The sequence below is a fragment of the Physeter macrocephalus genome, chromosome 5, assembly GCF_002837175.3.
Source record: "Physeter macrocephalus isolate SW-GA chromosome 5, ASM283717v5, whole genome shotgun sequence".
Taxonomy (NCBI): Eukaryota; Metazoa; Chordata; class Mammalia; order Artiodactyla; family Physeteridae; genus Physeter; species Physeter macrocephalus.
The window spans coordinates 94,180,169-94,203,994 of NC_041218.1; the positions used below are offsets into that span (position 1 = coordinate 94,180,169).

General features: G+C 37.1%; 1 protein-coding gene across 1 annotated transcript in view; it reads right to left on the bottom strand.

Moving 5' to 3' along the window:
- PNPLA8 (patatin like phospholipase domain containing 8) overlaps positions 1 to 23,826 on the bottom strand; it is a 63,943-nt gene that overhangs the window by 31,974 nt on the left and 8,143 nt on the right. The window contains exons 2-5 of the mRNA XM_007115008.4: positions 22,564 to 23,715; positions 22,262 to 22,411; positions 11,735 to 11,886; positions 2,299 to 2,393 (exon numbers count right to left, since the gene is read on the bottom strand). Coding sequence (XP_007115070.2) covers positions 2,299 to 2,393; positions 11,735 to 11,886; positions 22,262 to 22,411; positions 22,564 to 23,625 — 1,459 coding nt within the window. The 5' untranslated portion in view covers positions 23,626 to 23,715. The remainder of the gene's footprint in view (positions 1 to 2,298; positions 2,394 to 11,734; positions 11,887 to 22,261; positions 22,412 to 22,563; positions 23,716 to 23,826) is intronic.

The window sequence follows — 23,826 nt, forward strand, 5'->3', positions numbered from 1 at the left end:
GGAGGAAAAGGGGAGAAGAAAGCTCTGAGTGACGGGGAGAGGGTGGTAAGGATGAAGACCTGTAGAGCATCACTGCTTACATTAAGATAACGAACAAAGTAAAAAACAGGAAATCACTATTATAATGTATTTTAAATATTTTATGTATTTTATTATCCTTAGTCTTATTCTAGTAAAAGATAAGTTAGCTTGTTTTAAAATACATTGTATGGCATAACTATATGATAGAAATTGTTACTTATCGATTTGCAGAAAATGTTTAATTAACACAAGAAATAACTTGCCAAAAAAAATTAAGTTGCTTTTAAGAAGAGCTACTATAAAGATGAACAGATATTAAAAAACGGAATTTTACTGAATGTTAAAAAACTGAATTTTACTGAATGGTTAAGGACATTACCCTTAAACTAAATATATATTTTTAACTTTATAAAAACTAAACGTGCAGGGACTTCCCTAGTGGTCCAGTGGTTAAAAATCCACCTTCCAATGTACGGGACGTGCATTCGATCCCTGGTCAGGGAACGAAGATCCCACGTGCTGCGGGCCAACTAAGCCTGTGCGCTCTACAGCCCGCGCGCCACAACTAGAGAGCCTGCACACTGCAGCTACTGAGCCTGCACGCCACAACTAGAGAGAAGCCCGCATGCCACAATGAAGAGCCTGCATGCCGCAACTAAGATCTCATGGGTCGCAACAAAGACCCAATGCAGCCAAAACAAACAAACAAACAAACACTAAGTGTGCAAACAAAATTTCTACATTAGAATATACAAAATGGTTAAAAGAAAGGGAAATTATAAGCAATATATTATAAGTTAAAGTAAGCTAGAAGACACAATGGAAAAGATATATTGTGATAAGAAACGTACATATTACATAAATACTCGGTAGATGAATCTCTGGTTTAAAATTCTCTTCACTGAGCACCCACCTACTAACAATGGTGCCAAAGCAAGAAGTTAGCTTGTAGATATGTTTAAAGGTTTAAACTGCTAGGACCATTCCAAAATTTAACAGAAATGGCCAGGGTTAACAGCTCCAGGAAAAAATACCAAGAACACTTGCACTGTGAAGGTCTCTTTAAGAAAAATTTCCATAGTTATATCAATTGGGGAATATACATATTATTTTCCTATCCTGAGAGTCACAAGGCATTTTTAACATGCTAGAAGATCTCAGAAGTCCCTCTGTAAAGAAACCTGTTTTAACTGTCTTTAACCCAACCTTTTCCAAATCTGCTATCATCTTGAGGAATCACCGTTCAGTGGAACATCACAGGAATCACCGATTCCTTACACTTCTGAATTATCCCTACAACTGCTCTCATTTAGTTTTCATAGCATCAATTAACGTGCCCTTTGGGAATATCTGTCATACTGACACAGAGAGTGTAGAGAAATCATTTGATTTTGTTGCTGGTAGTCTTTAGGTCTACTATTGTAATTCCAAAGAATGAGAAAAAACAGAAAAGTCTATGAAGATAAACTAGTGTAAAGTGAGAAATTATCAGGCCAAATAGTAAAATGTACAGTAGGGATCTGCAATGCTAACAGTCCTTGAGGGTTACCTGGGAGGTAAGCAATAGCTATAGGTACCCTGAGAGGCTTCATGTACACCCTGGAGGATGGGGGTGATGCATCGGTGAGACAGTTGATGTAAGAAATAGAAAAACAAAACAAACAGAAAGCAAAACAAAAATTTATCTGTTGGTGAGTCAGTGAAAACTAGGAAATTATTCAGAAGCAATCATATTCTAAGTTGCCAATTTCTTCTATACAAGCATGAAACTAGAATTTTAAATGTACATCAACTAGCAATATTAAAAAGCTTTTAAAAAACACAGATTCTCACATTTATCCATTTGGTTTCGAACAACCAGACAAAAAAGGATATAAGAAGCAATTTCCTCACAGAGGGATACCTTTCAAAAGAAAGTAAAATCTTATCCACCCTTAATGTTCTGTTTGTTCAAGCACAATTTGAGTACCTATCACTTTGCTACTTTCCTTCAGGTGACTATACCATAAGGTGACAATTCATAATTTATACTTGTCACTGTGGCTTATTTAAACCATATTAGAAAAGCACGCTAAAATCTACTTCTGAATATTAACTTATTCCCAATAAACATTTTAAAAAGTTCATTAAGCATATCAAAGGTCTACTCAGCATCAAAACATGAAACTAACATCCATCATTTCAGGGAATGACCAGGATCTTAAACTTGAGCGCTTAATGTTATTGTTCTTAATGCACTGCTGGGATGCACCACTTCCACATGATAATAACAATCACCTGTGCTTACACCACAAATGTAATCAAAGAGTTGATGAACTGGCTTCTGAGTAAGTTCAACTAATTTTCGTAGGGTCTGAAGAGCAACCACACCCCTGTAGGAAAAATAAAAGGCAAAAATGAGAATTCTTGTTTTAAGGAAAGTTAACCTATTGAATAAAACAAACTTTGGTTTCCTAGCTTATATGCTAACATGAAAACTAATAATGTAAATTAGCATCAGTTAAAACTGACAAAGGTTTCTGGATCACTTTTGAAAATCTATTATCTAAATAATGGTATTAAAACCTGTGTCATGGCACCACATTTTGAATTTACACTAGTATCTCTTTAAATAAGACAACAAAGATATGGCAATGTAAAATATTTTATCAAACACTCCAACTGTGGAAATTCCTTCAAACTTCCACTCGCCAGTTTTGGGGTGCCACGTACTGGGTTTCTCCACTTACCATTGTGGTCGGTTACCTGTGCTTCTATACATTTCATGTATTTTACTAGTCATACTTTTAAGCTTTCTTGTATTTATTCATTTAAAAAAACTTTCAACTACCTCAAAACAAGGCTTTGCACTAAGAATGTATTCATTTATGTTCTGACTTTGTTCATTTCTGGACTCTTGACAAAGGCAGCAAGTAGCTTCATGATGGAATGTGAAAGATGAAACAGCCTAGGAGGTGCAAGAGGTGCTAGAAAATCCTTAATACTGGGGGATACACAGACATAATGAAAAGTTCTAATCCCAATACAAGGCGTGGAGCAGAGAACACAGTATTAGTCAGGCACCACAAAATAAAATTTAGAGCGTCAAACTGTGCTTTGATACTACGAGTACAAAGTTACTAGAAAACATCGTTAAGATGTTTTCATAGAAAACGAAAGATACAGATTTTTTTTTTTAATTGCCAGAAGTAATGTGGATTTGAAGAGCGGTCAGAGAAGAAAAGATGGCTTATGAGGGCGATACACCGTGAATTCAATGTATTTTTAATGTGAGACATGAAGAATTAAAGATCATGCTGGATAAACGAAAGATACAGATTTTTTTTCTAATTGCCAGAAGTAATGTGGATTTGAAGAGCGGTCAGAGAAGAAAAGATGGCTATGAGGGCGATACACTGTGAATTCAATGTATTTTTAATGTGAGACATGAAGAATTAAAGATCATGCTGGATAAAACATATTTAACAGGTGCCCTCCATTATCTTATGAAAAGGAAATAAAACATGCACATGTATATATTCAAACAGAAAAAAATATTTGAAGAAATAAATCAAAATAGTAAAAATAACCTTGGAATTGTGAGCTATGATTGTTTCAGTTGGTTTGTTTTTCTTTATATTTTTCTTTTTTTTTCCTCCCAAGTTTCACTTGTATAAGCCAGAAGGAAACTATTTTAAAATGCAGTATTTATAAATTAGTTCAGGACACATTTAAAAATAAATATTATCGCTAGGTTGATTCTACATGACTAACACTGTACCAGGCTCTCGTAGACAAAAGAAATGTTAAGATATGGGTTCTTTCTCACGAGCCTTCTTACCTTACTCCTTTCAAGACCAATTTCCCAATCTGGCTGCTTTCTCATAGTCCCCTAAACCGAGGTTTCCCAACAGCAGCACCACTGACATTTTGGGCCAGGTAATCTTTTGTTGTAGGGACTGTCCTAGGCATTGGAGGATATTTAGCACAACTGTCCTCTCCTCACTAAATGTAAGTAGCAATCCCCCAATTGTCACAACTAAAAATGTCTCCAGACACAGACAAATATTCTCTAAAGGGCAATATCACCTCCAGTGGAGAATCACTGATCTAACCCCAGCTTCATCCTAACCAGCCTCTAGATTTTCCCAAATATCTTCTCTCTAATTTCCTCCCTGTATGACTAATAAAACCCCTATTCTATGAAATCAAGTATTACTTATGGATCACAGATCTCTTTTCACTATACAGCTCCTTCACTCTAAACAGACATTTGAATGTTCTTCCATGTTCTTATTTCAGATCTCTTCTCAACTGTTATTTTTTCAAAAACTCATAGGCACGATCACTCTTTTAGAGAGTAACAGCACTGTTACTCTCTATCCCTTTACTTTGCTTTACATTTCTTCATAGGACCGATTACTACTCAATAATACATTTTTGTTTTTCTAGTTGTTGTCTCTTAAGGGAAGAGCAGAGATGGCAGGGAACTGGAACACAAGCTAGAAATTTTAGGGGGAAAGGTTCATGAAATGAAGCCAAAGCATCTAACCAACAAATAAGGAACTAGACAAACTAAGACCAAATAGGAAGCATGGATGGACTGCGATTAGTAAGAAGGGAGCCTAATGGTGAACTTATCTCTTTCTGAGCTTGGCATCTGTGAGGAGATGTAGGGAGTAGGGAAGTTACTGCCATAGGCTCCTTTTCTAACAATCACTTTATTACTAGATGACTGATACATATGGGTAAGATAAATACAATAAAAGAAAACTAGTATTACAGAACACTGCCAAGATTTTAAGAGAATCACGGTTGATAAACCATCCTAAACTACAGAAAACGTCTGAAAAGACCCAACTAAATGTTCGTTTTAGGACAACAGTATCCATGTGGCTGACAGGGTCTTGGTGGTCTGGCCGGGTGTCAGGCCTGTGCCTCTGATGTGGGAGAGCCGAGATCAGGACATTGGTCTGCCGGAGACCTCGCAGCTCCACGTAATATCAAATGTCAAAAGCTCTCCTAGAGAGCTCCATCTCAATGCTAAGACCCAGCTCCATGCAACAACCAGCAAGCTACAGTGATGGACATCCTACGCCAAACAACTACAAGACAGGAACACAACCCCATCCATTAGCAGAGAGGCTGCCTAAAATCATAATAAGGTCACAGACACCCCAAAACACACCACCGGACGCGGTCCTGCCCAGCTGAAAGACAAGACCCAGACTCATCCACGAGAACACAGGTATCAGTCCCCTCCACCAGGAAGGCTACACAAGCCACTGAACCAACCATAGTCACTTGGGGGCAGACACCAAAAACAACAGGAACTATGAACCTGCAGCCTGCGAAAAGGGGACCACAAATGCAGTAAGTGAAGCAAAATGAAAAGACACAGAAACACACAGCAGATGAAGGAGCAAGGTAAAAACAAACAAGACCAAACAAATGAAGAGGAAATAGGCAGTCTATCTGAAAAAGAATTCAGAGTAATGATAGTAAAGATGATCCAAAATCTTGGAAATAGAATGGAGAAAATACAAGAAACATATAACAAGGACCCAGAAGAACTAAAGAGCAAACAAACAATGATGAACAACACAATAAATGAAACTAAAAATTCTCTAGAAGGAATCAATAGCAGAATACATGAGGCAGAAGAACGGATAAGTTACCTGAAAAATAAAATAGTGGAAATAACTACTGCAGACCAGAATAAAGAAAAAAGAATGAAAAGAATAGAGGACAGTCTCAGAGACCTCTGGGATAACATTAAACGCACCAACATTCAAATTACAGGGGTCCCAGACGAAGAAGAGAAAAAGAAAGCAATTGAGAAAATATCTGAAGAGATTATAGTTGAAAACTTCCCTCATATGGGAAAACAAACAGTCAATCAAGTCCAGGAAGCGCAGAGAGTCCCATACAGGATAAATCCAAGGAGAAACACGCCAAGACACATATTAATCAAACTAACAAAAATTAAATACAAAGAAAAAATATTAAAAGAAGCAAGCGAAAAACACCAAAATAACATACAAAGGAATCCCCATAAGGTTAACAGCTGACTTTCAGCAGAACCTCTGCAAGCCAGAAGGGAGTGGCAGGACATATTTAAAGCGATGAAAGGGAAAAACCTAAAACCATGATTACTCTACCCAGCAAGGATCTCATTGAGATTTGACGGAGCAATTAAAACCTTTAAAGACAAGCAAAAGCTCAGAGAATTCCGCACCACCAAACCAGCTTTACAACAAATGCTAAAAGAACTTCTGTAGGCAGGAAACACAAGAGAAGAAAAAGACCTACAATAATAAACCCAAAACAATTAACAAAATGGTAACATGAACATACACATCGATAATTACCTTAAATGTAAATGGATTAAATGCTCCAACCAAAAGACATAGACTGGCTGAATGGATACAAAAACAAGACCCATATATATGCTGTCTACAAGAGACCCACTTCAGACCTAGGGACACATACAGACTGTAAGTGAGGGATGGAAAAAGATATTCCATGCAAATGGAAATCAAAAGAAAGCTGGAGCAGCAATACTCCTATCAGACAAAATAGACTTTAAAATAAAGAGTATAACGAGACAAAGAAGAACACTACATAATGATCAAACCAAGAAGAAGATATAACAATTGTAAATATTTATGCACCAAACATAGCAGCACCTCAATACATCAGGCAAAAGCTAACAGCCATAAAAGGGGAAATCGACAGTAACACAATCATGGTAGAGGACTTTAACAACAACCCACTTTCACCAATAGACAGATCGTCCAAAATGAAAATAAATAAGGAAACACAAGCTTTAAATGATACAGTAAACAAGATGGACTTAATGGATATTTACAAGACATTCCATCCAAAACAACAGAATACACTTTCTTCTCAAGGGCTCACGGAACATTCTCCAGGATAGATCATATCTTGGGTCACAAATCAAGCCTTGGTAAATTTAAGAAAATTGAAATTGTATCAAGTATCTTTTCCGACCACAACGCTATAAGACTAGATATCAATTACAGGAAAAAAATCTGTAAAAAATACAAACACATGGAGGCTAAACAATACACTACTAAATAACCAAGAGATCACTGAAGAAATCAAAGAGGAAAGCCAAAAATACCTACAAACAAACGACAATGAAAACACGATGACCCAAAACCTATGGGATGCAGCAAAAGCAGTTCTAAGAGGGAAGTTTAGAGCAATACAATCCCACCTCAAGAAACAAAAAACATCTCAAATAAACAGCCTAACCTTACACCTAAAGCAATTAGAGAAAGAAGAACAAAAACCCCCCAAAGTTAGCAGAAGGAAAGAAATTATAAAGATCAGATCAGAAATAAATGAAAATGAAGGAAACAATACCAAAGATCAATAAAACTAAAAGCTGGTTCTTTGAGAAAATGAACAAAATTGATAAACCATTCGCCAGACTCATCAAGAAAAAAAGGGAGAAGACTCAAATCAATAGAATTAAAAATGAAAAAGGAGAGTAACAATTGACACTACAGAAATACAAAGGATCCTGAGAGATTACTACAAGCAACTATATGCCAATAAAATGGACAACCTGGAAGAAATGGACAAATTCTTAGAAAATATAAACAGGCAATGAAATTGAGACTGTGATTAAAAATCTTCCAACAAACAAAAGACCAGGACCAGATGGCTTCATAGGCGAATTCTATCAAACATTTATAGAAGAGCTAACACCTACCCTTCTCAAACTCTTCCAAAATATAGCAGAGGGAGGAACACTCCCAAACTCATTCTACGAGGCCACCATCACCCTGATACCAAAACCAGACAAAGATGTCACAAAGAAAGAAAACTACAGGCCAATATCACTGATGAACATAGATGCAAAAATCCTCAACAAAACACTATCAAACAGAATCCAGCAGCACATTAAAGGGATCATATACCATGATCAAGCGGGGTTTATCCCAGAACTGCAAGGATTCTTCAGTATACGCAAATCAATCAACAGGATAAACCATATAAACAAACTGAAGAAGAAAAACCGTATGATCGTCTCAATAGATGCAGAAAAAGCTTCTGACAAAATTCAACACCCATTTATGATAAAAACCCTCCAGAAAGTAGGCATAGAGGGAACTTACCTCAACATAGTAAAGACCATATATGACAAACCCACAGGCAACATCGTTCTCAATGGTGAAAAACTGAAACCATTTCCTCTAAGATTAGAAACAAGACAAGGTTGTCCACTCTCACCACCATTATTCAACATAGTTTAGGAAGTTTTAGACACAGCAATCAGGAAAGAAAAAGAAATAAAAGGAATACAAATCGGAAAAGAAGTAGTAAAGCTGTCACTGTTTGCAGATGACATGATACTATACATAGAGAATCCTAAAGATGCTACCAGAAAACTAGTAGAGCTATTCAACGAAACTGGTAAAGTAGCAGGATACAAAATTAATGCGCAGAAATCTCTTGCATTCCTATACACTAATGATGAAAAATCTTGAGAGAAATTAAGGAAACAATCCCATCTGCCATGCAACAAAAAGAATAAAATACAAATACCTAGGAATAAAGCTACCTAAGGAGACAAAAGACCTGTATGCAGAAAACTATAAGACACTGATGAAAGAAATTAAAGATAATACCAACAGATGGAGAGATGTACCATGTTCTTGGATTGGAAGAATCAACATCGTGAAAATGACTATAATACCCAAAGCAATCTACAGATTCAATGCAATCCCTATCAAACTACCAATGGCATTTTCCACAGAACTAGAACAAGAAATTTCACAGTCTGTATGGAAACAAAAAAGACCCCGAAGAGCCAAAGCAATACTGAGAAAGAAAAACGGAGCTGGAGGAACAGGCTCCTGGACTTCAGACTATACTACAAAGCTACAGTAATCAAGACAGTATGGTACTCGCACAATTACAGAAATATGGATCAACGGAACAGGATAGAAAGCCCAGAGATAAACCCACCATAAAAATATGGTCACTTTATTTTTCATAAAGGAGCCAAGAATACATAATGGAGAAACGACAGCCTCTTCAATAAGCGGTGCTGGGAAAACTGGTCAGCTACACGTAAAAGAATGAAATTAGAACACTCCCTAACACCACACACAAAAATAAACTCAAAATGGATTAAAGACCTAAATGTAAGGCCAGACATTATCAAATTCTTAGAGGAAAACATAGGCAGAACACTCTATGACATAAATCACAGCAAGATCCTTTTTGACCCACCTCCTAGAGAAATGGAAATAAAAACAAAAATAAACAAATGGGACCTAATGAAACTTAAAAGCTTTTGCACAGAAAAGGAAACCATAAACAAGAGGAAAAGACAACCCTCAGTATGGGAGAAAGTAACTGCAAATGAAGCAACTGACAAAGGATTAAAATTTACAAGCAGCTCATGCAGCTCAATATCAAAAAAACAAAAAACCCAATCCAAAGATGGGCAGAAGACCTAAACAGACATTTCTCCAAATAAGATACACAGATTGCCAACAAACACATGAAAGGATGCTCAACATCACTAATCATTAGAGAAATGCAAATCAAACCTATAATGAGGTATCACCACACACCAGTCAGAATGGCCATCATCAAAAACTCTACAAACATTAAATGCTGGAGAGGGTGTGGAGGAAAGGGAACCCTCTGGCACTGTTGGTGGGAATGTAAATTGATACAGCCACTATGGAGAACAGTATGGAGGTTCCTTAAAAAACTATAAACAGAACTACCATATGACTCAGCAATCCCACTAGTGGGCATATACCCTGAGAAAACCATAATTCAAAGAGTCATGTACCACAATGTTTATTACAGCACTATTTACAGTAGCCAGGACATGGAAGCAACCTAAGGGCCCATCGACAGATGAATGGATAAAGAAGATGTGGCACATATGTACAATGGAATATTACTCAGCCATGAAAAGAAACGAAATTGAGTTATTTGTAGTGAGGTGGATGGACCTGGAGTCTGTCATACAGAGTGAAATAAGTCAGAAAGAGCAAAAACAAATACCATAGGCTAACACATATATATGGAATCCCAAAAAAAAAAAAGTTCTGAAGAACCTAGGGGCAGGACAGGAATAAAGACGCAGATGTAAAGAATGGACTTGAGGACACAGGGAGGGGGAAGCGTAAGCTGGGACGAAGTGAGAGAGTGGCATGGACATATATACACTACCAAATGTAAAATAGACAGCTAGTGGGAAGCAGCTGCATAGCACAGGGAGATCAGCTTGGTGCTTTGTGACCACCTAGAGGGGTGGGATAGGGAGGGTGGCAGGGAGACACAAGAGGGTGGAGATATGGGGATGTATGTATATGTATAGCTGATTCACTGTTATACAGCAGAAGCTAACACACCACTGTAAAGCAATTATACTGCAATAAAGATGTTAAGAAAAAAAAAATCAAAGGAAATTCACGTATATGTTCAAAATAAGTTCTTAGATTTATAAATTAGTAAATTAAGAAAAACAATTTCATGTTTTATTTTAAAAATTTGACTCTATAATGATATAAATACACTGAATCAGCTTAAAAAATTCCTACAACTGAACTAGATGTATAGTTTTTTTTGAAGTGTAATTGCATATGACATTGTGTCAGTTTCATGTGTACAACGTAAGGATTCAACATTTGTACGCATTGCAAAATGATCAGTCCAATAAGCCTATTAACCATCTATCACTATAAGTCATAAAATTTTTTTTCCTGTCATGATAACATTCAAGATTTACTTTTTTTAGCAACTTTCAAATTTGCAATACAATATTATTGACTATAGTCCCTATGCTGTACATTACAACCGCATGACTTACTTATTTTATAACTGGAAATTTGTACCTTTTGAGCCCCTTCCCCATTCCTCCCACCCTCCAATCCCCCTTCCAACTGAAAACCACCAATCTGTTCTCTGTATCTTTGAGTTTTGTCTTGTTTTGTTTGCTTTGTTTCTTAGATTCCACATATAAGTGAAATCATATGGTATTTCTTTCCCTGTCTGACTTACTTCACTTAGCACAATAACCTCAAGTTCCACCCATGCTGTCGCAAATGGCAAGATTTCATTCTTTTTTATGGCTGAGTATTATTCCTGTGTGTGTAGTACCTATATTTGGGTGTGTGTGTATACTTATCCCTCACATATTCTTTATCCATCACATATTTATCCATTCATCCATCAATGGACACAGATTGTTTCTATATCTCGGTTATTGTAAATAATGCTGCAATACACTACAGGTACACATATCTTTTCAAATTAGTGTTTTGCTTTCTTTGGATAAATACCCAGAAGTGAAATTGTTGGATAATATGGCAGTTCTATTTTTAATATTTAGGATCTATAGTTTTAAAAAATCATTTTTTCTAACAGACTCACGAACATACAGAACAGTCTTGCAGTTGCCAAGCGGGAGGGGGTTGAGGGAGGATGGAGTGGGAGGTTGGGGTTAGCAGATGTAAGCTATTATATATAAAATGGATAAACAACAAGGTCCTACTGTATAGCACAGAGAACCATATTCAGTATCTTTGATAAACCATAATGGAAAAGAATATATAAAAAAAGAATATGTGTATAACTGAATCACTTTGCTCTTCAACAGAAATTAATGCAACATTGCAAATCAACTATACTTTGATAAAAAAAATTTTTTTTTAAATCATTTTTCTAGCCTTACCTTGTTCCTCCACCATCAATTGTGAGAATCCGGATTCCTCTTCCTTTCACTGGATCCACATAGCCAATTAAGGCCAAAATTTCTCTAACTGCAGCCTGAAGAGTTTCATCCTTAACTTGTCTCAATCGTAGTAAATATGGAATAATTTTTTCCTATATTGAGAGAAAAGGTATTTTGTTGCTTTTGTCAAATCAGAGTGAAGATGTAAGATTATTTTTAACCAACACATACAGATCATCACAGGATAATATCTTTATGATCTCAGAACAGGCAAATATTTCTGAAATAGAACACAAAGTGCTAACCATAAAGGAAAATATTTATAAACTGGACTATATTAAAATTAAGAATATCTACTCATCGGGATTTCCCTGGCGATCCAGTGGTTAAGACTCCGTGCTTCCACTGCAGGGGGCATGGGTTCCATCACTAGTCAGGGAACCAAGATACCACATGCTGTGCAATGCGGCCAGGAAAAAAAGAAAAGAATATCTACTTGTCAAAAGCGATTAGAAAGAGTGAAAAGGTAACTCACAGCCTGGGAGAATATATTTATCAGACATATCTAGGTACATAACATATACATATGTTACAATACATATAAAAAGACTTACATCCATAATATATAAAGAAATTCAACAAATCAGTAAGAAAAAGCTGGTCAACCCAATAGAAAAATGAGCAAGACCTGGAATAAGCACTTCATGAGGGCAGTATACAAAAGGCCAGTAAACACTGGAAAGTTGCTGAACTTCATAGTTACCAGAGAAATACAAATGAAAGCCACAATTTAACATCACTAAACATCTAACAAAATGGGTAAAAACTGGTATAAGCACTTTGTAAAACCATTTGGCAGTATGTACTAAAGATGAGAATAGGCATACTCTATAACCAGGACTACTACTCTTTGGTATGTATCCCAAAGAAATGCAGACTTATGTTTTCCAAAAGATACATCTGAGAAGCACTATTCCTAAATATTCCCAAACTGGAAACTATCCAAATGTCCATCAGTAGTAAAATGGATAAATACATTGCACTATATTCATAAAACAGAACACGTAACAATGAGAATGAATGTTCCTTAACTACACCCATCAATATGGAATGTTCTCACAAACATAATGTTGAGTGGGGGGAAAAAAAAGACATAAAAGAGCACATGTTGTATCATTCCATCTATATAACACACAGAAGGAGGTACCACTAATGTACACTGCTAGAAAATTGGTCAATTGTTTTAAAGATAATGACTGGAAGGGGGCATAAAGGGGTTTTTGGAGTGCTTTGGGTAACATTCTATTTCCCAATTGGGTGGTTGTTATACAGATGTGTTCAATTTTTGAAAATTCATGGAGCTGTATACTTATAGTATGTATATTTTCTTTTTTCTTTTTTTTTCAAATTTTTATTTATTTTATTTTATTTATTTTATTTTTAGCTGTGTTGCGTCTTCATTGCTGTGCACAGGTTTTTCTCTGGTTGTGGCAAGCAGGGGCTACTTTTCATTGCGGTGCGCGGGCTTCTCATCGTTATGGCTTCTCTTGTGGAGCGTGGACTTTAGGCGTGCGGGCTTCAGTAGTTGTGGCACGCGGGCTCAGTAGTAGTGGCTCACGGGCTCTAGAGTGCAGGCTCGGTAGTTGTGGCACACGGGCTTAGTTGTCTGCAGCATGTGGGATCTTCCTGGACCAGGGCTCAAACCCATGTCCCCTGCATTGGCAGGCGATTCTTAACCACTGCACCACCAGGGAAGCCCTATATTTTCTACATATAATGTTTTTTAAAAATTTTTAAAAGAAACGAAACATGAATCAGCTTGAAGGGACTCCTAGTAGTCAAAGTTAAGACAAATTCAGCATTTAGAAAAAAGGGAGGTGGGGAAAGATTACAGAAACACAATTTATGAAAAACTATGAGGGCATAATGATAATAAAAAGAAAAACAGAAAAAAATGCCAAAAATTCATCTCACTGTTGAGGCAGGTTTTAAAGCAACTCTTGAAGTTGGAGGTGTGGGGAGATGCAGAGTTTGCATCTCCCCACAACTAGAGCACCTGCTGGACACTGGTGGAGGACCCCAACGCCCAAGGAGATGGGAAGAACCCCCAAGCGAACAAGTAGGACGTGAGGGGACTGAGGCGGGAAGAGAAGTTGAGGCTAGACATAAACAGTGCCCCTCAGGGGTGGCTGAGAGGGGGGAGGGGTTCCCAGGCCTGGAGGCACCCTCGGGGCCTGGATCAGGGTGGAGCAAGCCCAGCATTTCTCCTGCCCAAATGGCTGGGGAAGTTTGCCCGCAGAGGTCCTACGCCCTCAGTGGTCCCCTCCGGGCCGGGTTGGTCCTGGGGGCATAGGAGGGAGGCCGGGACAGAACAGGAGAGGCAGGCAGGACGGGCCCTCCAGGACCAGAGGAGAGGGAAAGGAGCAGAGGGTGTGTGCCCCATCCACTCGAGCCCAGGAAGCCTGCTGGGCTCCCAGGTGGGTCCTCCACCCTCTGAGACCATAGGCGGGAGGCACACCTAAGCCCCTTCTGTTCTGTTGAGCTTAAGCTCCCCCTACGTCCCCCCACCCTGGGCCTTTTCCAGCCCTGTGAGTCTTAAACATTGGTCCCACACACCGCCCAAACCTCACCCTTGTTTAGGCCCCGCCCTCCACAGCCTAGGTCTTTTCCACCTTTTTACCTCCTCCTCTTTTTTGTTTCATCTATAGTTTTAATTTTATATTTTGTCTAACATAGCTGTTAGTTTCCTAGTCTAATATTATTTTTTACTTTGTTATTGTTCACCTTTTTTTTTTTTTTTTTTGCCACCCCGCACGGCTTGCGGGATCTTGGCTTACGAGCCAGGGGTCAGGGCAAAGCTCCTGTAGTGGAAGCTCTGAGTCCGAACCACTGGACTAACAGAGAACCTCAGACCCCAGGGAATATTCATTGGAGTGAGGTCTCCAAGAGGTTCTCATCTCAGCACCAAGACACAGCTCTACCCTACAGCCTATAAACTCCAGTGTTGAAAGTCTCAGGCCAAACAACCAGTAAGACAGGAACACAATCCCTCTCAAACAAAAAATGAGAAGAAAAAAACGAGACGGCAAAAAAATATGTTACAGATGAAGAAGCAAGGTAAAAATCTACAAGACCAAATAAATGAAGAAGAAATAGGCAATCTACCTGAAAAAGAATTCAGATAATGATAGTAAAGATGATCCAGAATCTCAGAAATAGAATGGAGGCACAGACTGAGAAAATACAAGAAATGTTTAAGAAAGATCTAGCAGAACTAAAGAACAAACAAACAGCGATGAACAGCACAATAACTGAAATGAAAAATACACTAGAGGAAATCAATACTGGAATAATGGAGGCAGAAAAACGAATAAATGAGCTGGAAGACAAAATGGTGGAAATAACTGCCAAGGAGCAGAATGAAGAAAAAAGAATGAAAAGAATTGAAGACAATCTCAGAGACCTCTGGGACAACACTAAATGCGAATTATAGGGGTCCCAGAAGACGAACAGAAAAAGAAAGGGTCTGACACAATATCTGAAGAGATTATACTGGAAAACTTCCCTAATATGGGAAAGGAAATAGTCCAGGAAGCACAGAGGGTCCCACACAGGATAAACCCTAGGAGAAACACACCAAGACACATATTAATCAAACTAACAAAAATCAAATTCAAAGAAAAAAAAATTAAAAGCATCAAAGGAAAAACAAAAAACAACATACAAAGGAATCCCCATAAGGTTATCAGCTGATTTTTCAGCAGAAACTCTGCAGGCCAGAAGAGAGTGTCAGGATATATTTAAAGTGATGAAGAAGAAAAACCTATAACCAAGATTATTCTACCCAGAAAAGATCTCATTCAGATTCGACGGGGAAATCAAAAGCTTTTCAGATAAGCAAAAGCTAAGAGAAATCAGAATTCCACCAAACCAGCTTTACGACAAATGCTTTACGACAAATGCTAAAGAAACTTCTCCAGTCAAGAAACACAAGAGAAGAAAAAGACCCACAAAAACAAACCCAAAACAATTAAGAAAATGGTAATAGGAACATATATATCGATAATAACTTTGAATGTACATAGATTAAATTCCCCAACCAAAAGACACAGAGTGGCTAAATGGATACAAAAACAAGACCCATATATATACTGTCTACAAGAGACCCACTTCAGACCCAGGGACACATACAGACTGAAAGTGAAGGGATGGAAAAAGACATTCCATGCAAATGTAAATCCAAAGAAAGCTGAAGTAGCAATACTCGTATCAGGTAAAACAGACTTTAAAATAAAGACTGTTACAAGAAATAAGGAAGGACACTACATAATGATCAAGAGATCAATCCAAGAAGAAGATATAACAATTATAAATGTTCGTTCACCCAACAGGGGCGCACCTCAATACATAAGGCAAATGATAACAACCATGAAAGAGAAAATTGACAGTAACACAATCATAGTATGGGACTTTAACATCCCACTAACACCAATGGACAGATCATCCAAACAGAAAATAAGGAAACAGAGCTTTAAATGACACAATAGACCAGATAGATTTAATTGATATTTATAGAACATTCTACCCAGAAGTGGCAGAATACACTTTTTCTCAAGTGCACACAGAACATTCTCCAGGATAGCTTACATCTTGGGTCACAAATCAACCCTTGGTAAATTTAAGAAAACTGAAATCATATCAAGCATCTTTTCTGACCACAACGCTATGAGACTGGAAATCAATTACAGGAAAAAAACTGTAAAAAACACAAATACATGGAGGCTGAACACTGCACTACTAAATAACCAAGAGATCACTGAAGAAATCAAAGAAGACATTAAAAAATACATAGAAACAAATGATAATGAAAACACAACAACCCAAAACCTATGGGACGCGGCAAAACAGTTCTAAGAGGGAAGGTTATAGCAATGCAATCTCACCTCAAGAAACAAGAAAAATCTCAAATAAACAATCTAACCCTACACCTAAAACAAGTAGAGAAAGAAGAACAAAGAAAACCCAGAGTCAGTAAAAGGAAAGAAATCATAAAGATCAGAGCAGAAATAAATGAAACAGAAATGAAGAAAACAATAGCAAAGATCAATAAAACGAAGAGCTGGTTCTTTGAGAAGATAAACAAAATTGATAAACCCTTAGCCAGACTCATCAAGAAAAAAAGGGAGAGGATGCAAATCAATAGAATTAGACATGAAACAGGAGAAATCACAACTGACACCGCAGAAATACAAAGGATTATAAGAGACTACTACTAACAACTATATGCCAATAAAATGGACAACCATGAAGAAATGGATAAATTCTTGGAAAGGTACAATTTTCCAAGACTGAATCAGGAAGAATTAGAAAATATAAACAGACCTGTCACAAGTAATGAAACTGAAACTGTAATTAAAAATCTTCCAACAGGGACTTCCCTGGTAGCGCAGTGGTTAAGAATCCGCCTGCCAATGCAGGGGACACAGGTTCGAGCCCTGCTCCGGGAAGATCCCACATGCTGCGGAGCAACTGAGCACGTGCGTCACAAATACTGAAGCCCGCTCGCCTAGAGCCCATGAACCACAACTACTGAAGCCGGCGCCTAGAGCCTGTGCTCCACAACAAGAGAAGTCACTGCAATGAGAAGCCTGCACACTGCAAGAAGGAGTAGCCCCCGCTCGCTGCAACCAGAGAAAGCCCGAGCACAGCAACGAAGACCCAACACAGCCAAAAATAAATAAATAAATAGATTAATTAATTAAAAAAAGAAATCTTCCAACAAACAAAAGTCCAGGACTAGATGGCTTCACAGGCAAATTCTACAAAACACTTAGAGAAGAGCTAACACCCATACTTCTCAAACTCTTCCAAAAATTGCACAGGGAGGAACACTCCCAAATTCATTCTACAAAGCCACCATCACCCTGATACCAAAACCAGAAAAAGATATCACAAAAAAGAAAATTATAGCCCAATATCACTGAAGAACACAGATGCAAAAATCCTCAACAAAATACTAGCAAACAGAATCCAACAACATATTAAAAGGATCACACATCATGATCAAGTGGATTTATCCCAGGGATGCAAGGGTTCTTCAATATACACAAATCAATCAATGTGATACACCATATTAACAAATTAAGGAATAAAAACCATATGATCATCTCAATAGATGCAGAAAAAGCTTTTGACAAAAATCAACATCCATTTACGATAAAAACTCCCCAGAAAATGGGCACAGAGGGAACCTACCTCAACATAATAAAGGCCATACATGGCAAACATCACACTCAATGGTGAAAAACTGAAACCATTTCCACTAAGATCAGGAATGAGACAAGAGTGTCCTCTCTCGCCACTCTTATTCAACATAGTTTTGGAAGTCCTAGCCATGGAAATCAGAGAAGACAAACAAATAAAAGGAATACAAACTGGAAAAGAAGAAGTAAAACTGTCACTGTTTGCAGATGACATGATACTATACCCTAGAAAATCCTAAAGATGACATCAGAAAACTACTAGAACTAACCAATGAATTTGGTAAGGTTACAAGATACAAACTTAATGCACAGAAATCTCTGGCATTCCTATACACTAACAATGAAAAATCAGAAACAGATATTAAGGAAACAATCCCATTTACCTAAGCAGACAAAAGACTTTTACTCAGAGAAGTATAAAACACTGATGAAAGAAATTAAAGATGACATAAACAGATGGAGAATTATACCGTGTTCTTGGATTGGAAGAATCAATATTGTGAAAATGACTATACTACCCAAAGCAATCTACAGATTCAATGCAATCCCTATCAAACTTCCAAAGGCATTCTTCACATAATTAGAACAGAAAATTTTACAATTCGTATGGAAACACAAAAGACCCCGATTAACCAAAGCAATCTTGAGAAAGAATAACAGAGCTGGAAGAATCAGGCTCCCTGACTTCAAACTATACTACAAAGCGACAGTAATCAAGACAGTATGGTACTGGCACAAAAAGAGAAATATAGATCAGTGGTACAGGATAGAAAGCACAGAGATAAACCCATGCACCTATGGTCACCTAATTTACAACAAAGGAGGCAAGAACATACAATGGAGAAAGGACAGCCTCTTCAATAAGAGGTGCTGGGAAAACTGGACAGCTACATGTAAAAGAATGAAATTAGAACACTCCCTAACACCATACATAAAAATAAACTCAAAATGGATTAAAGACGTAAGACCAGATACTATAATACCCTTAGAGGAAAACACAGGAAGAACATTCTTTGACATAAACCACAGCAAGATCTTTTTTGAGTCACCTCCTAGAGTAACGGAAATAAAAACAAAAGTAAACAGATGGACCTAATTAAACTTCCAAAGCTTTTGCACAGCAAAGGAAACCATAAACAAGACAAAAAGATAACCCTCAGAATGGAAGAATATATTTGCAAATGAAACAAAAGACAAAGGATTAATCTCCAAACTATACAAACAGCTCATGGAGCTCAATATCAAAAAAACAAACAATTCAATTAAAAAATGGGTGAAAGACCTAAATAGACATTTCTCCAAAGAAGACATACAGATGGCCAAGAGGCACATGAAAAGATGCTCAATATCACTAATTATTAGAGAAATGCAAATCAAAACTACAATGGGGTATCACGTCGCACCAGTCAGAATGGCCATTATCAAAAAATCTAGAAACAATAAATTCTGGAAAGGGTGTGGTGAAAAGGGAACCCTCCTGCACTGTTGGTGGGAATGTAAATTGATACAACCACTATGGAGAACAGTATGGAGGTTCCTTAAAAAACTGAAAACAGAACTAACCATATGACCCAGCAACCCACTACTGGGCACATACCCAGAGAAAACCATAATTCAAAAAGAGTCATGTACCACAATGTTCACTGCAGCTCTATTTACAATAGCCAGGACATGGAACCAACCTAAATGTCCATCAACAGATGAATGGATAAAGAAGATGTGCACATATATACAATGGAATATTACTCAGCCATAAAAAGAAACAAAATTGAGTTATTTGTAGAGAGGTGGATGGACCTAGAGTTTGTCATACAGAGTGAAGTAAGTGAGAAAGAGAAAAATCATGTATGCCAACACATATATATGGAATCTTAGAAAAATAAAAAAGGTACTGATGAACCTAGTGGCAGGGCAAGAATAAAGACACAGACATAGAGAATGGACATGAGGACACAGGGAGGAGAGGGAGAAGCTGGGGCGAAGTGAGAGTAGCATCAACATATATACACTACCAAATGTAAAATAGATAGCTAGTGGGAAGCAGCCGCATAGCACAGGGAGATCAGCTCAGTGCTCTGTGATGACCTAGAGGGGTGGGATAGGGAGGGTGGGAGGGAGCCTAAAGAGGAAGGGGATATGGGGACGTGTGTATGCATATGGCTGATTCACTTTGTTGCACAACAGAAACTAACACAGTATTGTGAAGCAATTATATTCCAATAAAGATCTATTAAAAAAAAAAAGTAACTCTTTACTTTGAAAACTGGTGACAAAGTAGAAAGAAATTAAGCATTTCTTTTGCTTTTCCTGCAGCATTGATCTTTGAGTGTAACCAAATACTTCAGTTGGTGAAAAAAGCTCTAGTTTTACAGGAGAATGTCAATTATAATGCAGAAGGAATGAGAAAATTAGAAATTTATCATTCTGCAACCCTAATGAAATGACTAGTTCTAGAAACAATTAGGTTAATGGTTGATGGCTAATGGTTCTAACCTAATTGTCCAATGAAAAGATCAGACTAATGAAAAGATCTCCCTAATCCAGTGGTCAACCTTAGCATTACTAACTGTTGTTCAACCAATTATACGTGTTCTGACACAATGCAATATGAGGTGCATGTCATCTACAAGGTGCCCTAACAAGAAAACGCTTAACTCAATCAGGTCTTTATATTTAAATTCCAATGTGCAGGAAATAAAAAGGAAAGAGGAACACGTCAACTATACCAATGAGGAGGAGGCCAGGTAAATCCAGAAGGTGAGCCATTCTACAGGAAAACACATATCACATTTCTCCTTGGTGTTGAAGGGTCCCTAGATTTGGGATCAGTTATGTAAAATAAGACTTCTCAAAGTTCCTATTAGCAAAACTAGTCATAACAGACTAAAACTGAAAGCTACCCAGAAATCCAACAACAGTACAATGAATAAATAAGCTGTGATACATTCACAACACAGAATACAAAAGCAACAAGAATAAATTATCTACAACTACCCACAACAATGTAAAAGATTCCTACCAGCATGTTGAGTGAAAGAAGCCAATCATAAGAGTTTACATAATGTACAAAAACAGGTAAAACTGATTTGTGATTATTTTGGGGGGAGATTGTGACTGAAAGGGGGCCCAAGGGAGGCTTCTGAAGTGCTGACAAATTCTGTTCTTCATCTGGGTGCTGGTTACGTGGATATATGTGAAAACTCAATGAACTTTACACTTAAAACTGCATGTGTATTACACTTCAATAAAACGTTTTTTAAAAGTTCTTTAAAGTATGCAATTCCATCTTAGAGCTCTGCTTGCAGTGTATCACCGACATGTTAAATGACCTAAAAGCAAATCTATATTTGGAAATTTTATCTTTCAAGTAAGAGATTACATATATATGAAAGATAATCCCAAATTCTATGGACATGAAATTCTGAAGTTCAGCTATTATAATGTATGCATTATACAATATAAAACTACAGAGGGTAAATGATTTAAAAACATAACTTTTCAGCAAGATGGTTATCAAAACGTTGAATAAATACGAACTAAGTTAACTTATAATTTTCTGGGTGGCAGGTTAAAAATAAGCACTAACGGATCTCTAACGAAACGTTAACATTGTCTATTCATTATATGATATTTCCAAATTGTTCATTATATATTACAAATAAACTTAGTACAGGTGTAAAGAGACTCAACCGCATCATTCACATTTTATATTCTTTCTCTGAAAACGGTCTATTTAAATGGGTCTAAATTATCTCCGCTGTTTTATATTTGAAAACACTGAGGCAAAGAAAAGCTAATTGTTTTAATAGGATCACAAGTTCAATTACCGATAAGACCACGAAAATTTTTAGACTTTCAAATACAGAAAGATCATGAAATAAAAATTAGCAATGGTTTTACTTATGAATTACGACTCCTGTCTTAAGAGTAGTTACACAGCATAAATACCTACACTGCATTTAAGAAAACCTTGGCAGCTAACAGACAATTCAACTAATATACTGAGATTTATCCTGTATTTTAAAATGTTTCATCTTAAAGTATAGGTATGAGTACTAAGAGCATAACATATTATAGAATAAAAGGGAGCATTTAGCATAATGCATATCATAGGGCAATTACTAAATAAATAACACATCACATGTATGATAAAACCACAAAAATATTTAAATAGAAAAATGAAACACGTTGCCTTCTCCATTTTAGAAGGTTTATTAGTATTTTTATTCCAAGATAAAACCAGATTAAAGGTAATCAGAATTACCTTGACAGCCACTCCTTTTCCTTCAGGAAATTCTAGAAGATGGAACGTCAGTTCTTCAACTCTATTAATGCAGAGCCTTGGGTCAGTTGTTCTTCTTAACGCTTGAACTAATGCCCGGGTTCTGTTATCAATACTCACTCTGGCAATTATCTACAAAGACATGTTAAAATATGTATGATTTGAGTATGCAACTGCTCCAGTGATACCAACAGATGATTAAAGTTTCTTAGGTCCCATTAGGAAGCGAAACTTAGAAATTTGACAAAAATTAAAACTTAAAACCACACTGAATAATGACTTGCCTTTTCTCGCTGAAGAGATAACCGCCTTTTCTCCTCTGCATTTTTGTCTTTGCTGATGGCCTGCTCAGCTTTCATCGCCTCTTCCTGCTCTTCTAACTGACTCTTTGAATCATACTTTAGTTTGGGGACAAGTCCACCAATATAACCACCTACTAAGGCTTGTACACCTTCAGTGGGACGAGAAAGAAAGTTAGCAATACTCTGTTTAGTAGAAATGGGAAGACCCTCAGGCGTCCCACTGGGACTTGCAGCATTGTCCTCAGAATATACAGAAGCTTCTGAGCCCAGCTTCTTATCAGTCAGGACACCAGGATCTGGAGAACTGGGTTTCTCGTCTTCAGTCTTTTTAAGTTCAAGTTCTGATTTGTCCTGGATATGTTTATTTTCCTTTTGTTCAGACATTTTTTCCTCACACTTGAAGTATGAATTAATATGACTTGATAAAAAGTAGAATGACTCTCCAAATTTCGTGGTTAGATTATTCGTGTAATGAAAAAGGCTTTGTTTGCCTATATCCTCTTTCTCCATAACGTGACTTTCCTTTGCTGCAAAAGAACCCTTTTCTGTTGATTTGTTGCTGTATTTTTTCAGAAATTTGATGGTTTGTTTAATTTTTTTCTGTTTTAACCAGCCACTGTCTGACACTTTTCTTAATATTCGAGAACTTGGCTTAAGTTGAGCTAAACGAGAGATCATTTCATTCTGCTTGCCAAAAACAGCCTTCGAAACAGAGTTCAAAGTATTTTTAATACGGGACATACGAAGGCTAGCTTTTGTAAGTCCCTTGGGAGCAGAAGTGCTAAGTTTCAAAATTCCAAAATGTAAACCATGGTTGCTTGGAGAGTAACAGTGCTTACTGCAAGAATGAGCTTCACTTTTGGTCCATTTACATCTTATTCTGCTTGTATGAAAACCTCTCTGTAGAATGATGTGGCTTATCCTCCAGTAATGTTTAGGCGAGCACAAGAAAGGCAGCTGCTTGCTCCTCTGCTTCCCACAAAGATTTCTCGCATTACTAAGGAGGTAAATATAATAGAGACCTATGGTCAAATTAACAGACATAACTTAAAAATCATTTATTTTCTATACGTTATGACTTCCACTTCATTCCTGAATGCTTCATTTAAGAAATGCCATAATTCATGGTCTTACCTGAAATGCAAGGAAAAAAAAAATTAGGATTCAAGGTAAATTACTACTTGAACTAAACTCAGCAACTTGTCTCAAAAGAAAATAGGATAATATATTTTCATTATGGCAAAA